General features: G+C 40.4%; 1 protein-coding gene across 1 annotated transcript in view; it reads left to right on the forward strand.

The window, feature by feature from the left end:
• Positions 1–902: 902 nt before the first annotated feature.
• LOC120856754 (calcium-binding mitochondrial carrier protein SCaMC-1-like) overlaps positions 903–21,000 on the forward strand; it is an 84,149-nt gene continuing 64,051 nt past the window's right edge. The window contains exons 1-2 of the mRNA XM_040232172.1: positions 903–1,082; positions 19,053–19,179. Coding sequence (XP_040088106.1) covers positions 903–1,082; positions 19,053–19,179 — 307 coding nt within the window. The remainder of the gene's footprint in view (positions 1,083–19,052; positions 19,180–21,000) is intronic.

The following is a 21,000-nucleotide window of genomic DNA, read 5'->3' on the forward strand; positions in this document are numbered from 1 at the left end:
AGTATAAGGAATGGCAGAAATATGTGATGTTCCCGAAGACAAAGTAAAAAGTTAAATATTTCAGGATGGAGGGCGTGGTCAGCAGTGTCTTAAACAGAACTGGGATTAAGTAAAGCAAGCATTTTAGTGTCCTCTGGATTCTGTGACGAGGAAGTTCAGTGAGGTAGGTGGTGGTGGCTGAGACGAGACTGCAGTGGACCCAGGAGACAAGTGGGAGGTGAAGAAGAGACAGGTTCTTGGAAACAACCGCAGGTTCCCAGGGAGGGGAAGAGAGAGACAGAGACGAAGGCTGCTAGGGGGAGGACTACCTTCTTTAGCTCTGCCTCCGCTGGGTCAGCGGGGTCCCGGCTGCAAAGCGATGGCCTACGCGGTGGCACTGGGCGCTTTCAGCAGAGGTGCAGGTCGAGCAACTCACTGACCCGCTGCCCCAGGTGCATTGAGTTTGCCGGGAAGATCCTTGACGCCAGAGCGCTCTTTAGGTGCCGCCCCGGGAGAGGAACGCCTTCTTCCCTCCCAAGGGAGGCGCTCTTCCTCCTTCCCAAGCTCTCCTCGGCTCGCGGTCGACTTAGGCTTGGAAGGTCCCGGCCGCCGCGTTTGGCGCCTTAGCTTCCAACTTCTGGGAGAGCGGACGCTCACGCGGCGTCCGGGCCAGGGCCTCCCCCACGAGGCTCTTTGAGCGACGCCCGAGAGCCACCGGCGCGAACCCTCCCGCCTCAGGGCGCTGAGAATCGCGGTGGCTTGAGTCGGGCGGTTGCGGCAGCCCGGCTGAGCGCGCGGACCCTGAGCAGCTGCGGCGTCGAGGAGGCGGCAGGTGGCGTGGCCGCGGGCGGGACGCCCTCCCTGGGGCCAGGAGGAGAGGCGGCCTGCGGTCCCCGCCGCCGCGGGGCAGCGCCGGCCGGGCCATGCTGTGCTGGCTGCGGGGCTTCGTGCTGCCCGCGGCGAGCTGCCACACCGACGAGGAAGACTACTTACACTACAAGAACCTTTTCCAAGACCTGGACCACAACGGGGACGGGGTGGTGGACATCTTGGAGCTCCAAGAGGGCCTGAAAAACTGGAACCCCTCATTTGCCCGGGAGAAGGTGAGTGGCCCCGCCTGTCCGGAGAGGTCCTGGGCAGAAGGTAAAGGTGTTACTGGACCAGGATTCTTGGGTTTCCCTAATAAATAAAAATTGATAAGAGGTCAGTCAGGAAATTCAGGCAAGGCTTTATTGGGGCCACTGCTGCAACAGGGAATCGTGAAAACAAGTTTTCCTTACTCGTTCCCAGAGACGGGAGAAAGCTGATTCCTACTATGGGGTTCAGTTCAGTTCAGTCGCTCAGTCGTGTCCAACTCTTTGCGACCCCATGAATCGCAGCACGCCAGGCCTCCCTGTCCATCACCAACTCCCGGAGTTCACTCAGACTCACTTCCATCAAGTCAGTGATGCCAGCCAACCATCTGATCCTCTGTCGCCCCCATCTCCTCCTGCCCCCAATCCCTTCCAGCATCAGAGTCTTCCAATGAGTCAACTCTTTGCATGAGGTGGCCAAAGTATTGGAGTTTCAGCTTTAGCATCATTCTTTCCAAAGAAATCCCAGGGCTGATCTTCAGAATGGACTGGTTGGATCTCCTTGCAGTCCAAGGGACTCTCAAGAGCCTTCTCCAACACCACAGTTCAAAAGCATCTTACAGCAATTCTTCAGCACTCAGCCTCCTTTATGATCCAATTCTCACATCCATACATGACTCCTGGAAAAACCAAAGCTGTGACTGGACAGACCTTTGTTGGAAAGGTAAATGTCTGAAGGTAAATGTTGAAAAGTAATGTCTGTTTTATAATATGCTGTCTGGGTTTGTCATAGCTTTTCTTCTAAGGAGTAAGCGTCTTTTAATTTCATGGCTGCAGTCACCATCTGCAGTGATTTTGGAGCCCCCAAAAATAAAGTCTGACACTGTTTCCACTGTTTCCCCATCTATTTCCCATGAAGTGATGGGACCAGATGCCATGATCTTCATTTTCTGAATGTTGAGCTTTAAGCCAACTTTTTCATTCTCCTCTTTCACTTTCAACAGGCTTTTTAGTTCCTCTTCACTTTCTGCCATAAAGGTGGTGTCATCTGCATATCTGAGGTGATTGATATTTCTCCCGGCAATCTTGATTCCAGCTTGTGCTTCTTCCAGCCCGGCATTTCTCATGATGTACTCTGCATATAAGTTAAATAAGCAGGGAGACAATATACAGCCTTGACTTACTCCTTTTCCTATTTGAAACCAGTCTGTTGTTCCATGTCCAGTTCTAACTGTATGCAGGTCAGGAAGCAACAGTTAGAACTGATCAACAGGCAGGTTCCAAAGGGGATGACAGAGGATGAGATGGCTGGATGGCATCACTGATTCAATGGACGTGAGTCTGAGTGAACTCCGGGAGTTGGTGATGGACAGGGAGGCCTGGCGTGCTGCGATTCATGGGGTCGCAAAAAGTCAGACATGACTGAGTGACTGAACTGAACTGAGTGGGTTTCTGGTGACTCATTCACCATTTACTGAACTGGCACAGAATTTCATAGGCTTTATTAGCCTTTGCGAATGCAAGAGTCAATGACATTATCTTTTCTCTAGTCATTCACCACCCACGATTCATGCTTTCAGAGTTCTCTTCAAATGACAGGCACACCTAGGTTCCCAGAGCTGTGATCCCACACCAAAGACTGAGGGGGAGTCAGACCTTGATCCATGGGTTTACACTTCAGCTGATTGTTTTAGTACCTTGCCTAAATTAGGGATGCCTTTCTTCTCTAGATGAATCTTGACTTGATTATTTAAAAACTGTTTAGATGGAAGTTTCAGAATACCAAGAGAAAACAATTATCTCATTTCCAGTGCAAAATAGTCTTCTGATATTAACCTACTTGTTCAGCTCTCTACCAGTGAGATGTGTGTGTGTGTGTCTGTGTGTGTGTGTGTTTGTTTGTATGTATGTATTAGAGGTCCAAATGGTTCCCATGGCTCAGGAAGTTCCTTGAGTTCTATACTCCAAAAATGTATTGCTCTGGTTTGATTATCTCATCTCAATCCTATATCCTTCCACTCTGCTTAGTCTTTTCAGATTGATGCCAAGCAGGCCATCTCCTTGACTTTATTTTCCTTTTGTCCCTGGATCCTGTCTCTTAGGACAGTCTCTGGTAAGCCAGAATTCTAGGACCCTGTACCTCAGTCTGTCAAGTGTGTTAGGCTTCTGCTTACCCGAGAAGGAATATCAGAGAATAAACCTTAGAGAGAGGTAGGAATCAGAGAGGAGTGGTAGGAATATAGGAACATTAACATGAATACTGCTTTAGTATGTATACTGTGTCTTTGAAAATGGTATGCCATTCATGAACGGTATTACCTTTAAGCCCTCACTTGGAAGAACACCGCTTACTTGTTTTGTCTGTACAGCAGGCCAGCAGCTTCTGGTTAGTGCTTTATGTGATAGGCCTGGTGGGTCCTGTTATCATTATATGGCCCCTTTAGAGTATAATAAGACATTTGGTCCAATGCAGTGTACTCTATATACACATGTTGTGAAATCAAAGACCCTTTACTGTTGGATTGTCCTGCCAGCTGAGGCTTTGCAGGCAAGTAAGGCAAACACATACTTAGAGTGTGTCAATTCCAGTGAAGATGAAACACTTTCAGGGTAGAATAGCTTCAGGGTAATGGACTTGCTGCTCAGTGGCTGGTAGGTTCCCTGAAAGGATGATGTTATGTCTGTGCTTTGGTGTCTGATGGCAGTAGGTTGGGCATTTGGAAGCATCAGTAGCGATATTAGGCTTGGAAAGTGGAAGCCATACCGATGGATATGCATCCATGAAAGAAAAGAAAGAAAAAAAGTTTAGTTGCTCAGTCATGTCTCACTCTTTGTGACCCATGGACTGGAGCCTGGTACAGGTAAGAGTACTGGAGTGGGTTGCCATTTCCTTCTCCAGAGGATCTTCCCAACCCAGGGATCGAACGCGGGTCTCCCACATTGTAGGCAGATGCTTTACCATCTGAGCCACCAGGGAAGTCCTATGCATTCATGCATCCATGGATGGTGTCTATCTCCACCACCATGGCTGTTCCATCCCTGAGTCTGCTGTGTCAGCACTGCTGTTCATATGTCAGCTGATGAGAGAGTCTGGCTGACTTCAGCTGGCTGGGTCACTGTATCTAGTTGGTTATTTTGTATCTCTTCCACAGTAGCAACTGTACAAAATGAAAATATTTTTACTTTGTGTTCATTCCCATATATCCATCCTCATGCATATTCCCCAGACCTCTGTGTCTCTGATCTTTTAATCTTTTTCTTGCCAGGCTACTGATCATCCAAACAAGCTGCTCATCACTGTCCACAAGTCTCTATACATTGTTATTTCTGTCCACTTCTCTTTCTACATAAAGTGAATGATCAGGTACACAACTTGACATTCTTCTCTCTCTCTCCTTATTGCTGTCTTTCTGGACTGTTCTTGAATGGTATTATAGTGCACATCAAGCTATTTTCGATTTGCATTCACATACTCAGAAACCCATCCAAGGACCAAGCTCATCCTTTTTCTACCTGTGTTGGCTGGTAATAATGAACTTCCATGTATTTATAGGAACGAGTTTAAGGAGAGGTGATGGTATAACAGTGGTGAAGCATGGAGATCGGAACCATTCTTTGTTTTGTTTGCACTCTGGTTCTGCTTGTGCTTGATCTCAGGTGTTCTCTTCCATTATGGAGATTGCTCCTGGACTCACCAAAACTTATGACTTGGTGAGTCTGATAGAACCCAACTCATGATAGTCAACCATGGCTGTGTGTTCATTTTAATTTAATTTTGTTATTATTTTTTAACATCTATTTTTTTACATTTATATTTATTTTGGCTGTGCTAGATCTTCATTGCTGCGTGCTTTTCTCTAGTTGCAGCAAGTGGGGGCTACTTTCTAGTTGTGGTGTGCAGACTTCTAGTTGCAGTGGCTTCTCTTGTTGCAGAGCACGGGCTCTGGGGCACCTGGGCTCTGGTAGTTGCAGTTCCTGGGCTCTAGAGCACAGGCTGAATAGTTGTGGTGCCTGCACTCAGTTGCTCTGTGGCATGTGGGCTCCTCCTTCCTGGTCCAGGGATCAAACCCATGTCTCCTGCATTGGCAGGCAAATTCTTCACCACCGAGCCACCAGGGAAGCCCTGGGTAATCATTTGAAGTCCCATATTTAAGGACTCTGTTTCTATCAGGGTCCCGTAGCATGTCAGGAACTATTACAGTTTTCTCCTGCAGACTCTCCTTTGGGGGCTCATTATAAACTTCTCATAATATCTTTTCATACTTCTGATACTTTCAATACCGTAGAGTCTGCTGGGTCCGGTAGCCCAAGAGGCAGTGCCACTTGCTCTATAGCTAGGACATGTTGAAGAGCTCTTGCCCATTATGGCCCCCATAGAATGCTGTTAGCCTTTCCTGGTTCTCAAAAGTGAGTCAGAGCAGTTTTCTCAAATTTGAAATACATTACCTCCAGAACTCAGAAGCTTCAGATGTTGGTTTCCCTCTTAGGGAAGGATGAGATTAGATCATTTCCTCTTTATTTTGGTGGTGGTTGTGGGACATATCCTGACATACCCCAGACCACTGGTTATGGAAATACTTAATTGATGTGGTAGACCCCTGAATCTTTATTGACTTTATTATTTCTCATTCTCTGGAGTTGGTATATCTTACCAACTGCTGCTGCTGCTGCTGCTAAGTCGCTTCAGTCGTGTCCGATTCTGTGTGACCCCATAGACGGCAGCCCACCAGGCTCTGCTGTCCTTGGGATTTTCCAGGCAAGAGTACTGGAGTGGGTTGCCGTTGCCTTCTCTGATATCTTACCAAGGCTTCCAACATATTGCTACTTCTTGTTTACCAAGTCCATTTAACATGTTTTCATCAATATAGAGGACCAGCATGATGTTCTATGAATGTGTAGTTGGACCAGATCCCTTTATGACAGAAGGCGGGAGATTTAAATGTATTTATTGCCCATCCTACGTGAATGTCAACTGGTTATCTTTCTTGGTAAATGGAAAACAGTACATTCATCAGATCAATGGCCGTATGTTATGTCCTTGAGGCTGTGTTAATCTGCTCTAGTAAATACCACATCTGGATCTAGAGCTGCAGTTGACTTGTCTGCTACTTGGTTGAGTTTGAAGTCGTCCACTGTCATCCTTCTCCTCATCTAGCTTTTGTAGGGCTTATACTAGTGAATTAAGTGGTGGGGACCATCATCCCTGAATTTCTTAGTAAGTCTTTAGGGATAGTACTAATCTCTGCTGTTAGGAAGTGATATTGGTTTTTTTCCGATTTTTAAAATTGTGATAAAAATTCATGTATTATAAAATTTAGCATCTTAAACCACTTTTAAGTGTACAGTTCAGTGGTATTAAATCAGTTCAGTTCACTCAGTTGTGTCCAACTCTTTGTGACCCCATAGACTGCAGTATGCCAGACTTCCTGATCCATCACCAACTCCTGGAGCTTACTCAAACTCATGTCCATCGAGTTGGTGATGCCATCCAACCATCTCATCCTTTGTTATCTTTCTCCTACTTTCAATCTTTCCCAGCATCAGCGGCTTTTCCCATGAGTCAGTTCTTTGCATCAGGTGGCCAAAGTATTGGAGTTTCTGCTTCAGCATCAGTCCTTCTAATGAATATTCAGGACTGATTTCCTTTAGGATGGACTGGTTGGATCTCCTTGCAGTCTAAGGGACTCTCAAGAGTCTTCTCCAACACTACCATTCAAAGCATCAATTCTTTGGTGTTCAGCTTTCTTTATAGTCCAATTCTCACATCCATACATGACTACTGGAAAAACCATAGCTTTGACTAGATGGACCTTTGTTGGCAAAGTAATGTCTCTTCTTTTAAATATGCTGTCTAGGTTGGTCATAGCTTTTCTTCCAAGGAGCAAGTGTCTTTTAATTTCATGGCTGCAGTCACCATCTGCAGTGATTTTGGAGCCCCCCTCCCCCCCCCAAAATAAAGTCTCTCACTGTTTCCATTGTTTCCCCATCTATTTCCCATGAAGTGATGGGACCAGATGCCATGATCTCTTTTCTGAATGTTGACTTTTAAGCCAACATTTTCACTCTCATCTTTCACCTTCATTAAGAGGCTCTTTAGTTCTTCTTCACTTTCTGCAATAGAGTGGTGTCATCTGCATATCTGAGGTTATTGATATTTCTCCCAACAGTCTTGATTCTAGCTTGTGTTTCATCCAGCCTGGCATTTCACATGATATACTTTGCATATGTTAAATAAACAGGGTGACAATATGCAGCCTTGATGTACTCCTTTCCTGATTTGGAACCAGTCTATTGTTCTATGTTCAGTTCTAACTGTTGCTTCTTGACCTGCGTATAGGTTTCTCAGGAGGCAGGTAAGGTGGGTCTGATATTCCCATCTCTTTAAGAATTTTCCACATTTTGTTGTGATCCACACAGTCAAAGGCTTTGGCATAGTCAGTGAAGCAGAAGTAGATGTTTTTCTGGAACTCTCTTGCTTTTTCAATAATCCAATTGATGTTGGCAATTTGATCTCTGGTTCCTCTGTCTTTTGTAAATCCAGCTTGAAAATCTGGTAGTTCATGGTTCACGTATTGCTGAGGCCTGGTTTGGAGAATTTTGAGTATTACTGTACTAGTGTGTGAGATGAGTACAATTGTATGGTAGTTTGAGCATATTTTGTCATTACCTTTCTTTGGGATTAGAATAAAAACTGACCTTTTCCAGTCCTTGGCCACTGCTGAGTTTTCCAAATTTGCTGACATATTGAGTGCAGCACTTTCACAGCATCATCTTTTAGGATTTGAAATAGCTCAACTGGAATCCCATCACTTCCACTAGCTTTGTTCATGTTTGTATTTAATTTTTATATTAAATACATTTAATATTTAATTATATTAAATGCATTTAATAATAATATTCATTTGTGCAATTATCACCACTATTCATCTCAGGAACTCTTTCATCTTTAAAATGGAAACTCTATACCCATTAAACAGTAACTCCTCATTCCCTCCTTCTTCCTGGCCTTGACAGTCACCATTCTAATTTTTGTTCTCTATGATTCTGACGACTCTGTCTCTCATGGAAGTGGAATCATACAGTGTTTGTCTTTGTGTGACTGACTGACTTCACTTAGCATAGTATCCTCACCACTCATCCATGTATCTTCCCTGGTGGCTCAGCTGGTAAAGAATCTGCCTGTAAAGTGGGAGACCTGGATTTGATTCCTGGGTTGGGAATATCCCCTGGAGAAAGGAACGGCTACCCACTCCAGTATTCTGGCCTACAGAATTCCATTCACTGTTCAGTCTGTGGGGTTGCAAAGAATCGGACACAACTGAGTGACTTTCACGTCACTTCACTTCCCTCCATGTTGTAGCATATGTTAGAATCTTTCCTATTTAAGACTGATTACTATTCCATGGTATATATATACCCCATTTTGGTGCTGTATTATTCTCAGCCTTTCATTATTTTTTCTCTAGTGCAGTGAGGCTTCCATCAACATCCATCCAATTATATAGTTTTTATAATTAGCCAGTGTATTCTCTTCCCATCCCAGTTAATCATCTACCACCAGTGATGGTGTTTCATGTGCAGTCAGCTTCCTAAGACCATTTGTGGTACCAGCTGCCATAGGTTGTATTCCATGAGAACTGCCTCTACTACTCAGATTCATTCTTGAGAAGTTTACTGGGAAGTGCTTCTAGGGACAGTACCTGAGAGAGCTGGTGGAAGCAGGACTGGACAGAGGGAGAAGTTGAACTGTGATGGAATTACAACAGAGGCTTCAGACAATTCAAGAGGAACTCTGGATCTTAAGAGTTCCTTGGGAGCCAATGTGAGTCAAATATCTCAAGGAGGGAGTTATTACATAGGCCCTTAAGAATTGTCATATCTTGGGACTTCCCTGGTGGCCCAGTGGTTATGAATCCACCATGCAGTATGGGGACTATGGGTTTGATCCCTGGTCAGGGAACTAAGATCCTACATGCTGTGGAGCAACTAAGCCTGCGCATTGCAACTAGAGAGTCTGAAAGATCAAAGATCTCTTGCAGCCAAATAAAGCAATAAATAAATATTAAAAAAAAAAAAAGAGTTGTCCCATCTTGAGGCAGGAAGATCAGGCCTTTGTTACCTTTCCCCTGCCTCCTTAACCCCTTCCCCCATTTATTGAACATGGGTTGCTCCTAGGGAACGACTTTAGGCAAGGTGAATCTTTTCAGCCCAGGGTAACATAAAGGGAGGGACTCAACTGAGAGCTGTCAGTTAATACTGACAGCTACTCTCAGTCCTGAGGGGGATTGGTGGGCCATGCACTATAGAATATACTACAGTGATAAATTTTGAAAGTAATGCTGATAGGATTCATTTGTTAATTGGATTTTTACTGTGAGGTATAAGAGGAAGTCAAGAATGAGTCCAGTATTTTCAATTTGAAAAAAATGAATGGATAGAGGTGCTGTTTGCTAAAATCAGGCAGAATTGGAGAGTAGTGAGGTAGGATAAATGGTTAATAAAGATTTCTTAGTGTGGACATTGGAGATTTCTTTTAAACATCCAAGTGGATATATCAAATAGTAGTTTTGTATTTGAGCCTGAATCTCTGAGGAGATGTCAGGGTTAGAGGTGTATGTCATCAGCATTATATATGCAAAGCTTTGATATTGGATGAGATCCCCTAGAAGGTGTCTATAGCGAAGCGGTCTGAGGACTGAGCACTGGATCACTGCAACATTTTGAGATCAGGAAGAGGCAACGTACAACTCTGAAAAGCAGCACTTAATAAAGTGAAAGGAAATCAGAAGTGTGTGATCTCTTGGGAGCCAGTGTGAGTCAAATATCTCAAGGAGGGAGTTATTGCATAGGACCGAGAGGTGTGCTAAGAGGTCTTATAAGGTGAAGACTGATTTTAACTAAGGGATTTGTCAAGATGGAGGAAGTTTGTGACCTCGAGCAATTTCATGTAGGTGTGTTCCTTGTTATTGGTTGTATCTGTGAGGAATGTGTGAGGACCAGGATGCTATGATAGACATGCTAGACATCAGGAGGGAGGTACAACACAGAGAGCACTCCAAGCTGGGGCTTTGGTCCCTATGTTATATCCTTCTCTGGTGAGGAAAGCTGTGCTGGATTATACAGTTTTTGTTTTTTGTTTTTGTTTTTTTTTTTTGCTTCAAATGCTGAACGACCAACAAATGGTTGACATTGAGTTCTTCAGTAACTTCTCATGTAGTTGTAAGAGGATCAGCTTCAATGATCCTCTCAGTTGGTCACTGTCAACTTCTGATGGCCAGCCACTGTGTTCCTCATCTTTAAGTCTCTCATCTCCTTTGCAAAACTTCTTGAACCACCACTGCACTGTATGTTCATTAGCAGTTCCTGGGCCAAATGCACTGTTGATGTTGCAAGTTGTCTCTGCTGCCTTATGACTCATTTTGAACTCTTAATAAGAAAATTGTTCGAATTTGCTTTTTGTCTAATATCATTTCCCTGGTCTAAAATGAACATAAGAAACTCTTCAGGCTAGGAGGGAATGGCAAGACATACTTAAAGTGATGAAAGAAAATAACCTACAGCCCAGATTACTGTACCCAGCAAGGATCTCATTCAAATATGAAGGAGAAATCAAAAGCTTTACAGACAAGCAAAAGCTGAGAGAATTCAGCACCACCAAACCAGCTCTCCAACAAATACTAAAGGATATTCTCTAGACAGGAAACACAAAAAGGGCATATAAGCCCAAACCCAAAACAATAAAGTAAATGGCAACGGGATCACACTTATCAATAATTACCTTAAACACAAATGGGTTGAATGCCCCAACCAAAAGGCAAAGACTGGCTGAATGGATACAAAAACAAGATCCCTATATATGCTGCCTACAAGAGACCCACCCCAAAACAACGGACACATACAGACTGAAAGTGAAGGGCTGGAAAAAGATATTCCACGCAAACAGAGACCAAAAGAAAGCAGGAGTAGCAATACTCATCTCCAATCAAATAGACTTTAAAACAAAGACTGTGAAAAGAGACAAAGAAGGACACTACATAATGACCAAAGGATCAACCCAAGAAGAAGATATAACAATTATAAATATATATGCACCCAACATAGGAGCACCGCAATATGTAAGACAAATGCTAACAAGCATGAAAGGGGAAATTAACAATAACACAATAATAGTGGGAGACTTTAATACCCCATTCACACCTATGGACAGATCAACTAAACAGAAAATTAACAAAGAAATGCAAACTTTAAATGATACAATAGACCAGTTAGACCTAATTGATATCTATAGGTCATTTCACCCCAAAACAATGAATTTCACCTTTTTCTCAAGTGCTCACAGAACCTTTTCCAGGATAGATCACATCCTGGGCCATAAATCTAACCTTGATAAATTCAAAAAAATAGAAATCATTCCAAGCATCTTTTCTGACCATAATGCACTAAGATTAGATCTCAATTACAGGAGAAAAACTATTAAAAATCCCAACATATGGAGGCTGAACAACATGCTTCTGAATAATGAACAAATCACAGAAGAAATCAAAAAAGAAATCAAATTATGCATAGAAACGAATGAAAATGAAAACACAACAACCCAAAACTTGTGGGACACTATAAAAGCAGTGCTTAGAGGAAAGTTCATAGCAATACAGGCATACCTCAAGAAACAAGAAAAAAGTCAAATAAATAACCTAACTCTACACCTAAAGCAACTAGAAAAGGAAGAAATGGAGAACCCCAGAGTTAGTAGAAGGAAAGAAATCTTAAAAATTTAGGCAGAAATAAATGCAAAAGAAACAAAAGAGACCATAGCAAAAATCAACAAGGCCAAAAGCTTGTTCTTTGAAAGGATAAATAAAATTGATAAACCGTTAGCCAGACTCATCCGAAAACAAAGGGAGAAAAATCAAATCAATAAAATTAGAAATGAAAATGGAGAGATCACAACACACAACACAGAAATACAAAGGATCATAAGAGACTACTATCAGCAATTATATACCAATAAAATGGACAACGTGGAAGAAATGGACAAATTCTTAGAAAAGTACAACTTTCCAAAACTGAACCAGGAAGAAATAGAAAATCTTAACAGAGCCATCACAAACATGGAAATTGAAACTGTAATCAGAAATCTTCCAGCAAACAAAAGCCCAGGTCCAGACGGCTTCACAGCTGAATTCTACCAAAAATTTCGAGAAGAGCTAACACCTATCCTACTCAAACTCTTCCAGAAAATTGCAGAGGAAGGTAAACTTCCAAACTCTATGAGGCCACCATCACGCTAATACCAAAACCTGACAAAGACGCCACAAAAAAAGAAAACTACAGGCCAATATCACTGATGAACATAGATGCATAAATCCTCAACAAAATTCTAGCAATCAGAATCCAACAACACATTAAAAAGATCATACACCATGACCAAGTGGGCTTTATCCCAGGGATGCAAGGATTCTTCAATATCCACAGATCAATCAATGTAATTCACCACATTAACAAATTGAAAAATAAAAGCCATATGATTATCTCAATAGATGCAGAGAAGGCCTTTGACAAAATTCAACATCCATTTATGATTAAAACTCTCCAGAAAGCAGGAATAGAAGGAACATACCTCAACATAATAAAAGCTATATATGACAAACCCACAGCAAACATTATCCTCAATAGTGAAAAATGGAAAGCATTTCCCCTAAAGTCAGGAACAAGACAAGGGTGCCCACTTTCACCGCTACTATTCAACATAGTTCTGGAAGTTTTGGCCACAGCAATCAGAGCAGAAAAAGAAATAAAAGGAATCCAAATTGGAAAAGAAGAAGTAAAACTCTCACTGTTTGCAGATGACATGATCCTCTACATAGAAAACCCTAAAGTCTCCACCAGAAAATTACTAGAGCTAATCAATGAATATAGTAAAGTTGCAGGATATAAAATCAACACTCAGAAATCCCTTGCATTCCTATACACTAATAATGAGAAAGTAGAAAAAGAAATTAAGGAAACAATTCCATTCACCATTGCAATGAAAAGAATAAAATACTTAGGAATATACCTACCTAAAGAAACTAAAGACCTATATATCGAAAACTATAAAACACTGATGAAAAATATCAAAGAGAACACTAATAGATGGAGAAATATACCATGTTCATGGGTTGGAAGAATCAATATAGTGAAAATGAGTATACTACCCAAAGCAATCTACAGATTCAATGCAATCCCTATCAAGCTACCAGCAGTATTTTTCACAGAACTAGAACAAATAATTTCAAGATTTGTATGGAAATACAAAAAACCTCGAATAGCCAAAGCAATCTTGAGAAAGAAGAATGAACTGGAGGAATCAACTTGCTTGACTTCAGGCTCTACTACAAAGCCGCAGTCATTAAGACAGTATGGTACTGGCACAAAGACAGAAATATAGATCAATGGAACAAAATAGAAAGCCCAGAGATAAATCCACACACCTATGGATACCTTATCTTCGACAAAGGAGGCAGGAATATACAATGGAGTAAAGACAATCTCTTTAACAAGTGGTGCTGAGAAAACTGGTCAACCACTTGTAAAAGAATGAAACTAGATCACTTTCTAACACCACACACAAAAATAAACTCAAAATGGATTAAAGATCTAAACGTAAGACCAGAAACTATAAAACTCCTAGAGGAGAACATAGGCAAAACACTCTCCAACATAAATCACAGCAGGATCCTCTATGATCCACCTCCCAGAATACTGGAAATAAAAGCAAAAATAAACAAATGGGATCTAATTAAAATTAAAAGCTTCTGCACAACAAATGAAACTATAAGTAAGGTGAAAAGATAGCCTTCTGAATAGGAGAAAACAATAGCAAATGAAGCAACTGACAAACAACTAATCTCAAAAATATACAAGCAACTTATGCAGCTCAACTCCAGAAAAATAAACGACCCAATCAAAAAATGGGCCAAAGAACTAAATAGGCATTTCTCCAAAGAAGACATACGGATGGCTAACAAACACATGAAAAGATGCTCTACATCACTCATTATCAGAGAAATGCAAATCAAGACCACAATGAGGTACCACTTTACACCAGTCAGAATGGCTGCGATCCAAAAGTCTACAAGCAATAAATGCTGGAGAGGATGTGGAGAAAAGGGAACCCTCTTACACTGTTGGTGGGAATGCAAACTAGTACAGCCACTATGGAAAACAGTGTGGAGATTCCTTAAAAAGTTGCAAATAGAGCTGCCTTGTGACCCAGCAATCCCACTGCTGGGCATACACACTGAGGAAACCAGAATTGAAAGAGACACATGTACCCCAATGTTCATTGCAGCACTGTTTATAATAGCCAGGACATGGAAACAACCTAGATGTCCATCAGCAGATGAATGGATAAGAAAGCTGTGGTACATATACACAATGGAGTATTACTCAGCCATTAAAAAAATACATTTGAATCAGTTCTAATGAGGTAGATGAAACTGGAGCGGATTATACAGAGTGAAGTAAGCCAGAAAGAAAAACACCAATACAGTATACTGACACATATATACGGAATTTAGAAAGATGGTAATGATGACCCTGTATGTGAGACAGCAAAAGAGACAGATGTATAGAACAGACTTTTGGACTCTGAGGGAGAGGGAGAGGGTGGGATGATTTGAGAGAATGGCATTGAAACATGTATACTATCATGTAAGAAATGAAGTGCCAGTCTATATTCGATACAGGATACAGGATGCTTGGGGCTGGTGCATGGAGATGATCCAGAGAGATGATATAGGGTGGGAGGTGGGAGGGGGATTCAGGATTGGGAGCTCGTATACACCCGTGGTGGATTCATGTCAATGTATGGCAAAACCAATACAGTATTGTAAAATAAAGTAAAAATAAAATTAAAAAATAAAATAAAAATAAAATGAACATAAAATATGCACCAGAATCATACAACTGAGTGACCAGCGCTTTAACTTTTTCAATAATAAAATATAGAACAATTATAACAACATACTGTAATAAAAGTTATGAGAATGTGATTGCTAATTATTGTGCTTAGTTGCTCAGTCATGTTCAACTTTTTGTGACCCCACAGACTGTAGCCTGCCAGGTTCCTCTGTCCATGGGGATTCTCCAGGCAAGAATACTGGAGTAGGTTGCCATGCCCTCCTCCAAGGGAGCTTCCCAACCCAGGGATTGAACCCAGGTCTCCTACATTGCAGGTGGATTCTTTACCGTCTGAACCACCAGGGAAGCCCTGCTAAGAGAGATGCAAATGAAAGCTACAATAAGTTATCACCTCATACCAGTCAGAATGACCATCATCAAAAAGTCTATAAATAATAAATACTGGAAAGAGTGTGGAGAAAAGGGAACCATCCTACACTGTTAAATTGGTGGACCACTATATAAAACAGTACAAAATTTCCTTAAAAAACTAATAATAGAGTTATGATATGATCCAGCAGCCCCACTCTGGGGCATATATCTTGGAAAGACAAAAACTGTTATTTGAAAAGACATATGCACCTCAGTGTTCATGGAAGTACTATTTACAAAAGCTAGAACATGGAAGTAACCTTAGTGTCAATCAACAGATGATTGGATAAAGAGGATATGGTACATATATAATAGAGTATTACCCAAACATAAAATGAATGAAATATGCCATTTGCAACAACAATGATAGACCATGGGCTTCCCCAGTGGCTCAATGGTAAAGAATCCGCCTGCAGTGCAGGAAAAGCAGAAGATGCAGATTTGATCCCTGGGTTGGAAAGATCATGTTTAATTGGCTGGAGGAGGAAATAGCAACCCACTCCAGTACTCTTGCCTGGGAAATCCCATGGACAGAGGAGCCTGGCGGGCTACATCCACGAGGTCGCTATAGAGTTGGACACAACTGAGCAACTGAGTGCAGCACAGATGGACCTAGAGTTTATCATACTAAGTGAAGTAAGTCAAGGCAGAGAAAAGACAAATATTATGTGGTATCACTTATATATGGAATCTAAAAATAATAATACAGGTGAACTTATGTGGAAAACAGAAGCAGACTCACCGACAGAAAACAAACTTATGGCTACCAAAGGGGAAAATTTGGGGGGGGTGGGGTGGATAGATTAGGAGTATGGGATTAATAGTTACATACCATTATATATAAAACAGATAAACAGGATTTATTTATTTATTTAGCACAGGATCTGTATTTAATATCGTGTAATACCGGTAATGGAAAAGTATCTAAAGCTACATACGTGAAACTAACACAATATTGTAAATCGAGTATAGTTAAATAAAGTAATTTCAAATAAAGTTATAAATATGGTCTTTCTCTCAGAATATTGTACTGTACAATTTAATGCCTTTTCTGTCTTAACTAAGCACTTACCACATACTATGGCCGTAACTTTTGTGGTTTGAGGTGAGACAGCAAAACTGGTGTGAATTTCTTTTATCTTCTTCACAATTTTACTGATAGAAAATTCATACTGTAGATCTTGGCAACCTCAGTATGTGTTTTTTTTTTTTCTTTCCTTATTAGTCAAGAACTTTCCCCTTTTTACTTAAAGGAAGCATTTTATGGCTTTTCTTGGACATATCCAAATTTTCAGCATTACCACTCTTGTGTTTTGAGGCCATTACTAAGCAAAATAAGTGTTATTCGAACACGAGAACTGTGATACTATGAAAGGCAACATGATAATCTAGATTGATGGCTAGTAAGTGAATAAGGAGTGGGATATCTGGGCAAAGGGATAATTCACATTCTGGGCAGGATGGAACCTGATGGAATGAGATTTCATCACACTACTCAGAACGGTGCTTAATCTAAACCTTATTATTTCTGGAATTTTTCATTTAATATTTTCAGACTATGGTTGACCATGGGTAACAAAGTTGAAAAATATCAACAACCTCAGATATGCAGATGATGCCACTCTAATGGCAGAAAGTGAAAAGGAACTAAAAAGCTTCTTGATGAGGGTGAAAGAGGAGAGTGAAAAAGCCGGCTTGAAACTTAACATTAAAAAAGATAAGCTCATGGCACCCGGTGCCATCACTTCATGGCAAATAGAAGGGAAAAAAGTAGAAACAATGACAGATTTAATTTTCTTGGGCTCCAAAATCCCTGTGGATGGTGACTGCAGCCATGAAATTAAAAGATACTTGCTCCTTGGAAGGAAAGCTATGACAAACCTAGACAGTGTTTTAAAAAGCAGAGAAATCACTTTGCTGACAAAGGTGCATATAGTCAAAGCTATGGTTTTTCCAGTAATCATGTACAGATATGACAGTTGAACCATAAAGAAGACTGAACACTGAAAAATTGATGTTTTCAAATTGTGGTGCTGGACAAGACTGTTGAGAGTCCCTTAGACTGCAAGGAGACTAAACCAGTCTATCCTAAAGGAAATCAACCCTGAATAGTCATTGGAAGAACTGATGCTGAAGCCTCAAATACTTTGGCCACCTGATGCAAAGAGCCAACTCATTGGAAAAGAGAAGGAAGATTGAAGACAAAAGGAGAAGGCAGCAGCAGAGGATAAGGTGGTCTAGTAGCATCACTGACTCAATGGACATGAATTTGAGCAAACTCTAGGAGATAGTGGAGGACAGAGAAGCCTGGCGTGCTACAGTCCATGGGATTGCAGAATGGGACATGACTGAACAACAACAACTGAAAGTGCAGAAGATGGGGGAAGGGGTTGCTACTATTCTTGGATTTTTTTAAAGTTGGGAAGTATTGAGACATACTGGCTCCAAACAGATATTCTCCATGATGTAACCAGAAGGGTTGGAAGCCAATTAAACATGAATAATTTTCTCACTGTGATTTAATGTTAATATTGTTTCCATGTTAGCCCCATATATCATCCCACTTACTGGGAAATACTACCTACAGAATTAATTTGGAATCCATTTTGTGACATGTAAGTTCTCATGATCTCTCCCCTGCCTACCTTATCTCCTACTTTTCTCCCTTGCATTTTGTCCGTAGCAAATTAGAACTATTTATGATTAAATGAGATTGTATATATAAAGTGCTTAAAAGGAAGTGCTCAATAAATATTAGCTGTTATTGTTATTATTACTGTATTTTTTCTAACTAATATATGTTCTGCCTGCTTACAAATACTGTCACATATTCTTGGGATGCCCTGTCCCATTGGTCTGCCCAGCTAATGCCAATTATTCTTTGTAGTTCTCAGTTCAAGTCCTCTCCCTCTGTGAAGACTCTCCCGAATCCTCCCACACTCCTCTGTACCTTGAATACGTTCCCATCACATCACCTAACAAATTCTCTTTTATTATGTGAATGGTCTCTACTACTCTGTAATTTCCTTCAGGGCAGAGACTGCATCTTCTTGTCTTTTAATCCCTACCACATAGTGCATTGCCCAGTTCACAGTATTAATTCAACAAATATAGATTAAGGACCTTGGTATGCCATACCTATGCTAGGCATTTATGGTACAAAGATGAATAAGATATTATCTATACCTTTGAGATAGGAAACTTCTAGAAATATATATGATAATGCATTTAAAAATTATTAGTTTTTTGTTCAAAAAAGCAGAACACCTTAGTGAGGTTTGAACATACACTCTTCATAAAGCTACATCTCAAATCATAATCTGTGGGTCATATTGGAATGTCACATATTTTATCCCATTGAGTTTAATGGAGTGTGAGGTCTCTGATTGCAAAGATTATATACCTTACTTACTATCTTTATTCCCACAAGGTATATGGCATTCATTTTTTACCTTAGGTAAACACTTACATGTAAGACTCATAATTATTTGAAATGAGTTTTGACTTCAGTATTGAACAAATTTTAAAAATTACCAAATGTATTTAAATTTGTAGCTGTGACTGAAAAACTAGGACAATGGATGTGGGTAGAAATCATAATTAGTATGAGTGAAATGTGCCAGTATTAACGTGGTATAGTAGCTTACTTGCTATATATCTCTGTAATGAGTTTCTTCTTTCTTATAGGATATTTATAAAACTGTAGATACCAATGCTGATTCCAGATTGAACTTTGAAGATTTTATGCGCTACCTTAAAGACCATGAGAGAAAATTGACGCTGGCATTTAATAGTCTGGACAAAAATAATGATGGTGTGTGTATGTGTGTGTGTTTTATCCAGTTAGATTAACATGAATGATAACTGTGAATACTAAAGGATGTTTTCACTAGATTTTAACTTACTCCCACTATCAAATACTCAATTATATGTTACTTGTCTTGTGGTAATTTTTTAATTTCTAAGAGTAATATGTGAATGATATTTATTAATATTAAAATTTCTGTGGGGTTAGTCATATTTTAAATAAAATTGTTTTTTGTCTTCTAAATTTAAAACTTCTTGGCTTAATAAGTAGACCTCTTCACTTTTTTTGCAATATACGAGCTAAAAGTCTGAGAAGGCAATGGCACCCCACTCCAGTACTCTTGCCTGGAAAATCCCATGGACGGAGGAGCCTGGTAGGCTCCAGTCCATGGGGTCGCTAAGAGTCGGGCATGACTGAGCGACTTCACTTTCACTTTTCATGCATTAGAGAAGGAAATGGTAACCCACTCCAGTGTTCTTGCCTGGAGAATCCCAGGGACGGGGGAGCCTGGTGGGCTGCCATCTATGGGGTCGCACAGAGTCGGACACGACTGAAGCGACTTAGCAGCAGCAGCAGAGCTAAAAGTATCATGGTGATTAAACTCATGATATTTTTTGTTTTCTAGCTGATTTTGAAAATATTTCAGTTGTAGGAAAGTTAGTTAACACAGGTAACAGAAAGACCTTGCTGTCTAGAGATCAGGCTTAACATTTTAATACATTTTTATATTTCCTTTTAGACTTTTTGTTTCTGTCTCTTTCTTGGTCTTTTTCTCTTTAAGTGAAATTGTGGTCACACTGTATGTATAGTTTGATGTCCTACTTTTTTCTTTTAATGTCAGTGTAAGCATTTCACTTCATTTAATGTTCTTTGCAAGCATAATTTTTTAATGACTTTGAAATATTCAGTTGGTGAGTAGATGTATCTAATCAATCCCATATTGTTAGACATTTAGAATGTTTCCAGTCTTTTATACATACAATCAATATCCATGCTGGTTTGCAGAGGAAAGGAATATTCTTACTTTGTTACAAATCCTTAAATCAAAGAGACTAAATGTAAAAGTAGAATACCATTTCTGCATTCACATATGGCTAATTCATCACGGGTAATTAGAAATTAATTATACTTTATGAAACATACATATTAATTTTAAAATTTTGTGAAGTCGAATTTTTTAATTGAAAAATTCTAAGTATACCAGAAAAGATGTTTTAAGGATTTCACTGATGAATTTTTTGTAGACAAAGTGTAACCTGAATGTCACAAGGTTTAGTGACCTATAAGCACAGAAATGGTTGTATTTTCCTTAATATCCAAACCATAGGTTTCAAGCTTCCATTTACCTTTTGGGAGGCCTTTGTGGGCCCTCCTACTTAAATAGTATCCAGAAGCTATGGAAGTACTACTCCTTCATATCTGTGATTTAAACCTGGTCATCATTAGCTGTTGATCTAAGACTGATAGTTCTATTCTTGTGCTCTTCTGGAATTTCACTCCATTATTGATGGTTACCACCATGATCATCATTTGTAAGCTGGAAATACACTGTATCATAATCAGTGAAAGTAGAAAACCCCTAGCTAAAAAATATATTACTATTGTCTCTGAAAATCAGTGCTTATAGCTCTTGGTAATAATAGAAAATACTCTTTTTGAGGCTAGATGGCCATCCAAAGTAATGTAATGATTAGCAATATAGATCTTTTAATTTCTGCCTTGACTGGTCAAGTTGGAACATCACAGGCACGTCCTGAAGTGGCTCCATTCTGGAGGAGCTCTTGTCTGAATTCCTACTGGCTTCTTTTGTTTCTAGCATCTGAGCCA

Source organism: Oryx dammah, unplaced genomic scaffold (genome assembly GCF_014754425.2).
Source record: "Oryx dammah isolate SB20612 unplaced genomic scaffold, SCBI_Odam_1.1 HiC_scaffold_28, whole genome shotgun sequence".
Classification (NCBI taxonomy): domain Eukaryota; kingdom Metazoa; phylum Chordata; class Mammalia; order Artiodactyla; family Bovidae; genus Oryx; species Oryx dammah.